The 13669-nt window shown below is 44.1% G+C and overlaps 1 protein-coding gene across 5 annotated transcripts in view; it reads right to left on the reverse strand.

The window, feature by feature from the left end:
* The window catches only part of Mbp (myelin basic protein), a 124867-nt gene that overhangs the window by 87341 nt on the left and 23857 nt on the right, over positions 1–13669 (reverse strand). For 4 of the 5 annotated variants that reach the window (XM_013511546.1, XM_013511536.1, XM_013511541.1 and 1 more), the window contains exon 1: positions 7390–7532. In XM_013511546.1, coding sequence (XP_013367000.1) covers positions 7390–7494 — 105 coding nt within the window. In that variant the 5' untranslated portion in view covers positions 7495–7532. Of the gene's footprint in view, positions 1–7389; positions 7533–12218; positions 12295–13669 lie in introns of those variants that run through there. The other variant, XM_005373102.2, reaches the window with a different exon arrangement.

The following is a 13669-nucleotide window of genomic DNA, read 5'->3' on the forward strand; positions in this document are numbered from 1 at the left end:
AATTATTTAACAAGAAAGGGTCTTGTTAAATTGCTAAATTGTCCGGGCTCTCTTGAAATCGCAATCCTACTGCCTCAGTCTTCCAGGGTGCTGGGATTACAGTTTGTGGAATTACGTCTGCATTATACATTTTAAATAGGTAAACTGTATGGCATTTGAATCATATCTCAGTAAAGCTGCCTAAAAAAGAACACCTGGGAGAGACTGGGAGTTTAGCTCAGTGGTAGAGTACTTGCTTAGCACAAAGCTATGGGCTTGGGAGGAGTTTGGGTGTAGTTCCTAAAGCCTTTTTCCTCCTAGAAACACTGCCTTAGATTAGTAAATGGCCCTTTTAACTCCTTAGATTTAAAGCTGAGGCTTGATGAGATTACTTTGTGGTTAAATTTAGATTGCAGCAGTCTTTAAATAATGAATGCAAAGAAATGTGCTCAGGATTTGTTTAAACACTGACTTTTAGAGTCACACCAAAATAAATGTTTGCAGGTATCTCAAAGTGCTTGTCAAGGTCTGTTATGCAACTGGACACGTTGGCTTCTATTTTAAGAACATAACCATTTCCTCCTGTACCCCACTACTCTTTCCGCAGGCTAAGTGGATGAGGAGCACAGTCACTTCAGGAGAGAGGGACTGATTCTGTTCAGCACAGCTCTCTACTTCAAGAGTTTGATAGCTGAGTGAATTTCAAGTCTGATTAAAATATACTTAAGGCTAATCCATGTAAGGGCTTTCATGCAATTCAAAAAATATTTTGCATTATGAAAACAAAAGAAAGCCAAAGAAACCGCAAGTCTTATTTTGAAGGTGGATATATTTCCTTTAGTTTTATGTAATGCAAAACTGTCCTACTTAATTTCTCTAAAATATTAATCAGTGTCTCCATGTGATTATTTCATTGCTTCTTGGAGGACAACAGAGAAAGCATGTGAAGAAAGACTTGCAGGGTATGGTGGCACACGCCTGGAATCCCAGCACTCAGGAGGCTGAGGCAGGAGGATCATTACAAGTTCGAGACCAGCCTGGGCTACAAAGTGAGCTCAAGCCAGCCTAAACCGCACTGTGAGACCCTGTCTCAAGAAGACAAAAAAAGAAAAAAAAAAAGAGAAAGGCTTATCTTTGCTTGAAAGAGGAACATTAATATATCAGACATTAATATTAGAACATGAATACAGTATTTTTTTCTGAACATATGTTTGGCTGTGCTGCTCCTAACCTCCTTAGTGTCCTTTCCCACTTTAAGGCTGCATGGTAAAGCTGCTACCTCACAGAACCCTCAGGAATACAAACTACACGTGCTCTTATGGGCAAAGCTGTCATGGCAGCTGACCATCAGCTCGCATGGTTAATGAGGATGTTATCACTGTTTATTCACTGTTATTAATCTTCTGCCTATTTTCCTCAGCCACTTCTTTGGAAAGGTAGAAATAAATTCTTAAGCAAGAAATAGGCTGTGATATGAATAATAATGCAGTACAACGAAGAATTAGAGAGAGAGAAATAGAAATGGACTCCAATTGCAACTGCACCCTGGCTCCTAGCCCTGAAGAACCAAACTCAGATTGCAAAATGGAACTGGCATTTACTTATCTTTGCAGAGCTTTCTTCAAAGCTAGAACTACTTCCCCTGTGATCAGACAAAGGAAACAGAGCGTCAAGCGAACTTGCTCTACGAGGTAGAAACACATCAGGCTGGCACTTGTTTGTGCACATTCAACAGAAAAATGAGTCATCCAGCTTTATCAAGGGGTGAGTGCATGTCAAGAATTTCACACATACAGTATAAAGAGATGCCAGGCTTCAAACTCCATGAAGGTCAATTCCTTATTCACCAACACTCTGAACGCGGTATTGTTTGCAAAACCATACTGAGGATAAATTTTGTTGTTGGGGCCACATAACTTTTGTTTCCTATTTGATAACAGAAACTGAGTCAGAATACAGCAATAAGATACAGCTGGTAAAAATATTTTGAAAAACTTCTTTATACTCAACTCATTCTAACAAATCAGGTGGCAAATAAAATATCCAGGGAAAATGCAGATCAAATGTTTTTCCCTATGTTACTAGCTAAATAATACTTTTATTTTAAACACGAAAAAAAAAATCACATGCAGTCTTCTAATCTTTAGCTTAATTCACACTAGCTCACAAACAAGGCATAAAAGATTAGTTTTATTTTAAATGTTAAGGACTTGGCAAGGTAAGACATGAGGTATACTATTCCTGAACAGAATGATTATTTATATAATAATCAGTGATTTGAAAAGAACCCATGCTTTACGAATAGTTCATGAAAAGGAGTATGCTTCTGCAATATTCTCCAAATATCATGTCTTATTTTATCCTGAAATACTTTGCAACACATCATTTAAAAACACACTGAAAGTGTCACAGAGAAGAATAAATGGCCCTCTTCTCTTACAGAGAAGAATAAATGGCCCTCTTTCAGTTTACTTGATTTGAAAAGTATAAACCTCAATGCATCATCAAGCACTCCAACCTTTTATTAATTCAAAAGAAAAAAAAAAAATCAAAGAAACCTGAGCGGGAATGCAGAGCACACCAGAACCATGGCTATTGGGAATGAAGTGTGGGAACAAATCATGTGTCATCCAGGAAGCTCCCCTAGCAACACGGATCCACAGTAACCACAGGATAGTGGACAGGACAACACAGCTCCTCCCACGCTCAATGGATGTGCAATGAGTCCCCTGGCCCGAAGAATGGGCTGATGCTGATGGAGGCCTTATCTGACCTATTTGTATTCATTTCTCCTATTTTTCTTCTAGTTTTCCTGTCCTGGGATGAGCCTGGAGGGAAGTGTCCACATTCCCTGATGCCAGGTGGTGCAACCACACTGTGCTGGTGGGGAGGGTCTGGGACAACAGGGCAAAGGCTGAGGCCAGTGTGGCTGGCACTGAGCGCCCACAGGCTGAAGGGCAAACAGCAGGTGCATGGCTGTGGCAACAAGAACATTCCTCAAAAGGATTTCCAGCGGTGTGGTGACACACTCCTGCAATCCCAGCTACTTGGGAGGCAGGGAGATTGCAAGTTAGAGGCTAGCCTGGGCAACCGAATGGGACCTGGTCTCAAAGTAACAATTTTCAAAAAGCCTACGATTAGCTCAGTGGTAGGTAGAGTGCTCCTGGGTCTAATCCCAAATTCCAGGAAAAAAAAAATTTCTAGAAGAAGAAAATGACTACCAACGTATTCAGAAACACCACATAAAACTGTCTTTTATATGTGAATTTCTAGACAACTGGTATTTTGTTAGGTGCTCTAGGATAATTATGATATAGCATGATGTGAATACACACATATCTGTGTGTAACCTATGTGGTAGTACTCCTGTATCACCCCTGCAATTCATACAGTTACCAGTCTGCTTTATATACTAACATGTATTGAGTTATATAGGACTTGTGTTTGATCATAATTAAGGTAAAATTAAATAGCAAGACTACCTTGCAAGTATCAAAGGCTGCAGAAACATAATAAACTTTCTCCATAATTATTTCCTAATTACATTTTAAAAATATGATAAATTAATGCAGGCAACAATCTGCAACTAGGAGATGTGTTACAGTTGCCCAAGTGAAGAGCCAGGGCTGAGTCCGAGTTTGAGGGGCTAGAGCTCCACCTCCCCAGATGCACACACAGACACACAGACACATGTACACATACAGTAAGCACCACACACATGCACCACCTCCACATGTGTGCATATACAGATGATCATACACAGTGTGTGCACAGACACATAAATACACATGCACACACAGTACACACACCTCCAACCCTCACACACATTTAGAAATGAGATAGTATTTTACATGTGTATTCCAATATGAAAACTCTTCCACATTTACATTTTTTTCAACCAAACTGCTGAAGGTAGGAAACATCCTATGAAGGGACATGCTCTCCACAGTCAGAGTCTGAAGTAAACATGTCTCCCCTAAGGCAATCAGAGGTGCCATTTCTGGAGTTGTCCGGCACAGACGGGAAGCAGTGGTAAACAAGCCTTACACAAGCGCACAAACCCGGCGAGCGCACAGACCTGCTTGGTTGCAGAAAATAGGCTGACATCCAACTACAGCCTGCCTCGTCCCGTGGAGCACCCATAGGGCGAGGAATTTGCTTTCCATTCCCATGAGATCCGTGCCCTCCCTCTTCCTGGAAAGGGGTACTGGCCTCATATGCTTTCATTATGTCAGCAACGACTCACGAAAACATTCCTGCTGTTCCCTGGTTGACATCCTATCACTCAAAAGTAAATTCAAATTCAATCACAGCCATCTCTGACCTCCCTTCCCATCCTCCGAGCAGGGCTCCTGGGACTGTTTCTACTGGGCACACTGGATGGAGTGAGCTATGTCCCAGCTCCTTTTGTATTTTTCATTTTGAGACAGGGTCTCACTGTTGCTCAACTGCCTAACTTTCAATCCTCTGGCCTCACTCAGCCTCCCAGTGCTGGATTATATGCATGTACCACCATGCCTGGCTTGCTGTTTTCACAATGTTACACTGAAACTGTTTTATTTTTATGTGATTTATGTTTAACAACCACAGTTAAATATATCATTTATATTTAACAACTTTTGTGCCCTGAATGTCTCCTGGAAGTCAGCTGTTTGCAAATTAAGCCTCAGTTTCTGATTAAAAACTAAGTTTGTAAACTAACAGCCAAGCTAAGGGGAAAAAAGAACACCAACATATAATATAGCTGATAGAACAGAGGGCAGGTCTCACAGGCTCTGAGTGCCCCTGGGGTACTGGGAGCCCTCAGCCCCACTCCTCCGGGACCTAGGCTGTGCCTGCATTCAGAGGCTTCTGGACCTCAGCCTGACCCTGAGATCCTAGGCCTGGGGTTGGCTCTCCTCTGCAGTCAGCTGAGAGCGTGCAGGGGCCAATTGGAGACAATGGGCGGGTGGTTTCTCGTGGAGTGAGCTGAGGAGCCAACTGGTCATCAGGCCTGTTTATAAGCTAAGTGCGGCGGATGTACTGACTGTACTGCTGATTTTATGTTGCCCAAGGCACCACTTTATAACCTGCCTGACATCATTGTTATTAAGGGTTGCTGAGGGTTTGGCCTTGCTTGGTAATTATCCCTGATGCATTTAATAATTACATTCCCCTCCGTGAGACCTGCTGCCACCCTCAATTTACAATGTATCTGTGTTTGCAGATTAAAAGGTGCAACGGAACACCTGCTTACCTGCCTTAAAACCCAGAGTCAACTTCGTGACCATTTTTTCCAGGTGAAGTTGTGACAACAGATTTTCTTCTGAGTCCACTCAAAAAGCAAGAGCATTTCTGACTCCACACCCTGGAAAAATGGCTGCATAGCATACCCTTTGGAGGACTCTTCTCTGATACCAGCAAGAAATTCTGCACCTCAAACACAAAGGTTCTCAGAAACCACAGCTGTTCCAAGGTGCAGAGATGCACCCCACGGTCTCTGCCTGCTCTTACTGCGATCGGGATTTTTTAACCAGTTTGGTGGGGATGCTTCATGTTACACACTTCCCTTAGGTCCCGTGAGAGTTCTCTCTTCTTTCACCTATTCTCAAGTCACATGACGATCAACTTTGAACTTTCCAGAACTATAATCAGGTTACTGGTTGGTCACAGCTTTTTGAAAGGCCTCTCTGCAGGATCCATTTTCCATATCACTTTATTCCTCTTTGTAGGAGCTCTGAGAAGTTCTTTTAGAACACTAAGCAAACCAGCAAGGGCAGGTTTGTGGGTATGCACGAGGCCCAGACCCAGTTCCCAGGAATGAACAATGCTGTTTTAAATGTGTGTTTCTGAAGTCCATGGCAGGCGTCCCTTAACAGGAATATGAAACAAAGTGGTGTGTGCAGGGAGTCCTGGCTGAGGTGGTACAGGAGCATGTGTGCCAGTTTGCTGTGCAGTTTACAGCACACAAGCACTGACCCTTTCGAACTGCTGGCATTCATGGGCGCTTGTCAGTATTTTACCTTCTGAATGTGGTGCCACGGCAGTACAAAATTGTATGACTTTGGAGAAGATTTTATTTTCTTAATTGAATAAATGGAGCTAATACTAAATCTCATCATACAGTAAGAGAGAAGAGGGTAATTATGTCCAGTATCCAGCCAATCCTGGCTGTCCAATAGGGCTGCCACTCCCAACAGAAGGCTGTTTATTATTTAAACTACTCTAAATTATTTAAACTACCCTACCATAAAGAAGGATAAATTTGAGTCATTTGTGGGAAAATGGATGCACCCTGAGATCACAATACTAAGTGAAATAAATCAGACACAGGAGCTTAAATAACATGGTTAGCCACCTAAGCCCTCTGGAATTCATATCTTGTCCCAGATTGCCTCAGAAGCTGTATATATAGCTGTATATATACAGGGATTAATGTTTGCCTGGCTGGATTTTGGGCTTGCTTTAGTCCCATTCCTTGAATCTCCTCATCTGTATCTTTGGGGATGGTAATGTTTATCTTGTGCCATTTAGAAGTATTTAACTTTCTTTTCATTTGTACAGGGGCTCACAGCTAACAGTTTGCCTTAAATCTTCGAGGAGACTTGGGACTTGGACTTTTCAGAACTTCTGAAACAGTAAGGACTTTGGCAACTCAGAGATGCACTAAATGCCTTTTATGTAAAATGAATATGAGTCTTTGGGGGGCCAGGGGCAGAATATTATCGCTTGAATCTAGATGTTCCCCCAAAGCCTTGTGCAGTCATAGGTGGCACTTTTCTGAGGTTGCTGGTGTGTGATGCTGGGATCAACGATTTGATGCTGGGATTAAGGGTCGGAGTGCTATCTGTCCTAAGCCTGGATAAGATAAAAGGGACAGAGTACATGTACCAACTCAACACAAAGAATATAATCCTTATGTACTGCAAACACACACTAATAAAAAACAAAAAATTAAAGAAAATAATAACATTAGGAATTCATCCCTTCATTTCTAGGTCAGGTAGCTACTGTTCATCTCTTATACTGTAGCCACGCGTATCAACTACCTCACTGGACAGCACTGACACAGGACATTCCCAGCATTGTGGATATGTGCTGCAGCTGAGTGTCTGGGCAGGGAGTCATCACATGTGTAGCTGTAGCTACAGTGTTGCTGTCTTATGCGCTATCTTCCCAATTTAAAGATAGTCCAATGTTGTATAGTAAAAAGTCTATTTACAATCCCCTAACCTAAGAATTTTCCATACATCTATTAGGTGTTTCCATATATCTTGTGAAACTAAATAGCTAAGTGCCAACTGGAGAAGGACAGGGCAGAGTTTGGAGTCCTGAGGGGCCTAGCCTCCCTTTCTGCTGTCTGTGGGGCAGTGGGATGGAGAAATCCCTTCCCTCTTCAAAGCTGGTTCTCAGGAGTCATGAGTCTGTTACCTTCGCATGCCTGGCCGTCCACAGGTGACCTGACCAGTAAGGATTCAGCCATCCAACAAACTTTCCTTGAGCACCAGCACACCTTGTGGCTGCAGACACATCCATCAGAAACTGAATAGGATTCTGGCTTCTCTGGACACAATTTCCCTGGAGTGAGGAGCAGTGGAGTAAGAGGGTTAGAATCCACTTGCTTCTTGTTCCTGAGCAGGGTATGGAAGGAGCACAGCTTCAGACAACACTGAATAACCTGACAACCTTCCACTGTGATGGTGAAATGCTTCAGGCTCTACAGCTGTGGAAGGAATGGACTTGAAGAACAGCCAGCCGCATTTTGCAGCTGGGATGTCGTTGTTTCCTAGAAACATATTTTCTCTGTCAAAGTGAAAAATTCCATTTTCATGTTATGGGAAGAATTGAGCTGCTTCAATGCCTCTGTGTATATTTGCAAACTAAATGTCTCATTTCTGAGAATGTCATTTTAGTATCTGGAGTCTCATCAAGACAGCTGAGTTTTAATGACAATTAAATATCTGAATGGATTTGCTGGGGGCTGGATTACCCTGGAGAGGTGCACAGCACCTGCCCCCTGTTCCCAGCTGCCATGCCCTTGGCTTTGGTGTAGAACATAAATTTAAAAACCAACAAACCTCAAAGCAGTTTAAGTGGAAACACACGAAACAGACTAAGTTACTCTTTGCTGCAAAATTCTGACATGAATTTAACTGTTGCAAAGCTCTCAGATCCTTTTTACACAGGGCCTGGCTCGCAGAAGGCACCAAAATTCACAACAGTACTAGCACCATGTCACATGGGCCTTCAGCCCATATAGCTGATCAGCAGAGGGCCCCCTGTCCCCAGTACACTCCAAAGAGCAAAGACACAGGAGAAACAGTGAGGCAATTAACTCCACAGACCCTGCTCTGAGCACGAGGGCTCTCCGAGGAGCAGTGGTCCTGCTACTGACAAAGACCTTGTATTCCTCGAATAGCTGGCAGATGGGCCACATGTCTCATTACCCCAGGGACACTACCCTAGGTATCTAGGACTGTTATGCAGGCACAAGACTACCTCAGGCAGGGGGGCACTTTTGGCTCACAGGGCTGGATTCTGTCTAGCAGCCTCTGTGGGAGTGTGTCCCTTGGGCTCTCCAGGGCAGCCGAAACCACATCTTCCTGGTTCTGCCAAGTTACCGGAGTAAAAATGAGAACTAAGTGAGAAACAAACAGGTCTATAAAAAGCTGGCAAATTAGTGCAATAGGGTAGTTTGGAAACCAAATTCCACTGTGACTGAAAAGAGAGTTAAAGGTAAAACACTGATGTCTTTGTTTCTGAGATGAGAATGGCCCTGAGGATGCACTGTCTTCATGGATGAGTCACGCTCTGGAGCAGTTCCGGTCTGCAGATGATGGAGCCTGCCTCCCTGAGCAGCACTGGTGCCCCACCCTTTAGCGGGGCCACCATGTTGTCACCAGAGGCCCCACCCCACAGGATGTGGTCAACAGTGTCACATTGCAAAGTTACTCTTTCAACTATTGGTCTTCCTCTTACTTCCTCTCTAGTCTCCCTTAGCACCAGAGAAGCCAGTGACAAAACCTCAAGGGGATGAGTTGCTGAACAAAAAGCTCACAAAGCAAACTGGAAGCTCATGAAGGAAGAGGCCAGGTTTCCTCACCTCCTTCCACAGCAGCCAACAGAGCCAAAGCATGGCACAACACCAGGTTCCCATACAATCACGAAGTAGGTAAACAGGGTTTGATCTGTTTACTCTTTGAAATACTTCAGGGACCAATGCATACTGAGGATGTTCCTGGAGACACAGCAGTAAGAGAGGAGATCCTAGCTGGAAGTGGTGGCCTGTGACCCCAGCACTCTGAGAGGCAGAGGGAGAAGTATAGCAAGTTTGAGACCAGCCTGGAAAACGTAGCAACTTTACAAGACCCTGTCTAAGAAGAAAAAAAAAAGATCTGGGGATGTAACTCAGAGATAATCAATCCCCAGTATCACACACACCAAAAAAGGAGATGCTTTCCTTTATGACCCAGTGGGCCCTGTCACTGGATCAGCAGATCAGGACAATTTACACCAGACCACGTTGCGGAAGGTCTGTGAGGCAGTGAAGGGGAGAATGAGTGACGAGCTGGTGAGAGAAGGAGGGTGCTGGGCTGCCTGGCCAGGCTGGGCCTGCAGCTCCAGCCCAGAGACCCCGTGAGTGGATGAAGAGGGACCTATGTTCCCTGTAGGGCTTCCCTGCTTTGAGATCAGTGATCAGCACACTGATGCTAACTAGGCTTCATTGGCTCTCTCTCCTAGGTGGCCAAGAAAGGCTTCCTATATCACAAACAGCAATGTACCAAGTGATACACACTGGGGTGGGACCTCATGCATTTCTTCTACTGTGTGGCAAGCAGCATCATAGACTGCACACTTTGAAAGGTGCCAAATGTTCTCTAGACATTAAAAACAAGAGTTCTTACATGTAAACACTACCTACAGGAACCACAGTTTTTAAGTTTCCAGCTTTTTATTTGCTTTTAAGTCATCAGAACTTTAAATTAAGTTCCACAAAAAAAAAAACAGAAGAATAAATTTCTCTGTTGCTCAACAACCTTCCTTTGATAGAATTAAACAAATTCGAAGAATATTCTGATGTTCACTGTGTTAAACAACAGGAAAGAGACGGCAAGCCACGGAGGGGATTTTAGAAAATGGAGCTGCACATCAGTCATTCTGTGACCTGAAATACCACAAGGTGTCAACAGCCTGGCACCAGATCACAGCTGTCTTCCCACTTTCACTTTTGGTGAAACTAGATCCTCCCATTCTGAGACTGTGTCCAAACTCTGTTCTTTATAGACAACCAGCAAATCTGGCTGGATGTTACAGTTAATTAAAAGGAAATGATCGGTAGTACAATTAAGTATGAATTAAAATAACTAGACACCCCTATTTAGTTTTTACTAGAGTCACTGACATATTTATAAACCATTAGGTGAGAAACTACTTAATACTGTTCACCACTTTAAGGGTATAATACGAACATGAACAATGCAATCACTTACTTTACATGGATGATCTGACTGCAAATTATGGAAACTCACTTGGCTGTTACAGACATTAAGTCCAAATACAGACTATAGAAGGACTCACTGGTGAAAAACTCAAGTAAGCTCAATACATGTAATAAAAAAGATCATTAAACACAACAGTATTGCAGCCCATGGTGAAGGGGTGTGGAGATAACAGTTCAGCTTATTTCAATTCAGTGGGCATTTTAGAGACTTCTGCAGAGAGGCTGTGGGTGTGGGCGTCCATTCTGAGCATTACGATGCACTGTCTTTTGCTTTGAGCTGCAGCACATGTGGTTTTATGTTAAATTCAAGGGCAGTGCCAAAGGAACTGAAGCTCCTCTTGGCCCTACCAGCTAGGGGTGGTCTCAGAGGCTCTTCTGGGTCTACTTCCTTGTAACCTGCAATATCTCTTGAGGAGTGGACAAAGTAATGGACAGAGAGCGAGGCAATGGGGACCTCCTTGGTAAGGTACATGTGAACATCCCGTGTCCTAAGTGACACAGAAGGAAACTGAGGGCCACACCACAGAGATGCTCCAGGGGTAGAAGCTAATGCAGAGAAACCCAATTAGAGGAGGAAGCTGATTTGTATACAACGTAGAAAATGCAGATGATGTGCTAGAAGTATGAGGTCAACTCTGACTAGCTGGAAGGATCGAGATGAACTGCATTTTTCCTGTTTGTTTATCTGTACTTTCCAAATGGTCTACAGCAAGGTGGGGAAGCGCATGGAGCAGATAGCACTGGAAAGGCTAGCCACCATTAGCCTGTGGTGGGGCTGGTGTCGGTCTGGGTGCCAAGGCTGCCCTGAAGTCCTAAGGTACGAGGGGATGACCAGGTAGTTCTGGAGGAGATCCCAGGCTATACAAGCACAGAACGCAGGGCAGAGGGAGAAGCCTGCGCTGGCATCTGCATCTGAATCTCCCTGGACAGCGCTCTGGGAGACTGAGATATGTAGTCAGGCTGAGCGGGCCCACAGAAGCAAGGGAGAGCAGCTGCAGAATTTAATGGACAAAAGGGCCCTGAGCACCAGGGGCTGAACTCAGAAGTCAGATCACTGATTCAGTGCAGAGCTAAGGGAACAGGTCAGCTATTTCTCATGTATGGGTCACATGGGAGACTTGGAATGTGTTCTGCAGCCCGTGTTCTGGGACTTTGCTCTGCACACCAAGCGAATGCCAGAGCTTGGCTCTAGGGTGGGAGGGAAGGAGGGCAGAAGCTGGAAGCTAATGTGAGGAGTGAGGCGGTGAGAGGAAATGTGATCAGTTCCACTGTTTGTGCCTTGGTCTAGACTTTCATGCTCCTCTCTTGCAGCAGCTGACAAGAGTGAAATCTGGACATTCAGTTCAACCAGAAAATGGAAAATGTTAAAAAACAGAAGTCTTTTTGCTGGACAGCAAAGGGATGCTATAACCTCTCTTCTCTGTGAGAACTTCCCTGACAAATCACATGTGATGTGGATAGGGACAGGGCTTCCTTGTCTCTCTTTTCCATTTTTCTCTCTTTCTCTTGTCTCTCCTCTCCTCCTCTTCTACCTTCCATCCTTGTACTTCCTTTCAAGGTCAGGCCCGACCTACTGATACAATTTTCCTGGACAAATTAATAAGAATAACAAGAACACAGCCTCCTCTCAACCATCAGTGAGGAGCTGTGTTAGCTAAACACGCTTTCCTCCAGGCCAGATCAAGGGGATTTGTGTTTAATAACCAAAACCACAGGCAGCTCAGGATGGCTCAGATTGCAAGCTTAGCCTGGGCCTTACCTTACTGCCCTTCTCAGCACTTAACTCTCGCTTCCCCACGTGGTTTCCCATCCTGGTCTGATGGGCTCTTCAGCAGCTGAAAGAAAAGGACAAGGTGTGAGCCTGAGAGCCAGTACTTTTAGAGTTTGCCACATTGTTTTTTAACAGTCCTGTGAAACTGATACTGCTCTTTTTTGAGAAGATAAAACCAAAGCCCTAAAACCTGAAGAGAGCAAACACTACTGCCTTTCAACCCCATGTAAAGAGCCTCAGAATGATAGAACACCAAAGCTCAAATTCTGCACAGCAAGGAACACATTCAGCATCTGTCTCATCCATAAAAATGTCAACCCATTCGACAAGTCCAACAGACCATTTGCACATGAGCATTTACATCCAGAGGGCCTGGCGTCACCCCAGGGGTGAAGAGATGAGATGAGAATAGTGCTAGATACTCTTCTAAGTTTTCTAAACATAAAAGGGCATGAGTAGACGTTCACTTTGACTACGTGAGAGGATCTGCATGACAAGAGGACAGGAAAAAAAATCAGAACTAAACTGCATATTAGACAAATATCCAAAGAATCTGCAGAATTTGTTGGGAAGATAAAAAGAACAGAATAGAATAAAAAGCATGAGCTCATTTTTATAACTCAAATCTCAGCAACAAATGCACAGTTGTTTTTTTCCACCAAACACAGGAACTAAAGAATTTAACTGTACTCATCCCCTTTCAACCCCATGTAAAAAGCCTCAAAATGATACAGCACTGAAGCTAAAATTTTGTACAAGGAAAACATTCAGTGCCTGTCCCATCCATAACAATGTCAATCCATCCAACAAGTTCAGATTGTCTATCTCGCCTCTGTGGGCCTGCACTGAGGACAGGGAACTGTCAATAGTGGGCCCCTGGTACCTCAGCCTTGCGGAAGGTGACCTAAACCTTGCAGGACAATGACAATGTATTGTATCTCACAATGTGACCTTTTTGAAGATGACACTGAACCCAGGAAAGGTAACAAAATAAGTCATTTTCTAAAACAGGGAAGAGGAAATTCCCAGAATATTAACCAGCCTGAATATGATGTTTGAATCACTGAAAGTTACTCTTTAGACAAAATAACTGTCCAACACCTCACTTTTCCACCTTCCCTGTCCCCGAGTGCCTCTGTTGACTCAGGAAAGACGACTTCAGGGCTCTCTTCTCATAATGATCCAGCGGTTCCCCAGCAGTGAAGGGGTGGGTGAGGAGGAGACAGAAAGGCTGATGCTGACGCGGCCACTGGAGGGCTCAGGCTCCTGTGCAGGCCTCTCAGTCTGGACAAATGTCCCAGCACAGCCAGCTGCCTAAAGCTCCAGTCTCTAGCCTGAGAAGAGCTGACAGCCCAGATTCCCAAACAGATCAGTTCTACTGGGCCTGGCAGTGAAGCTGCCCCTACCATCTCCTTAAAAAAGTGGCACAGAGCAACCTG

The sequence above is a fragment of the Chinchilla lanigera genome, unplaced genomic scaffold, assembly GCF_000276665.1.
Source record: "Chinchilla lanigera isolate Chin_1 unplaced genomic scaffold, ChiLan1.0 scaffold00001, whole genome shotgun sequence".
NCBI classification, from domain to species: domain Eukaryota; kingdom Metazoa; phylum Chordata; class Mammalia; order Rodentia; family Chinchillidae; genus Chinchilla; species Chinchilla lanigera.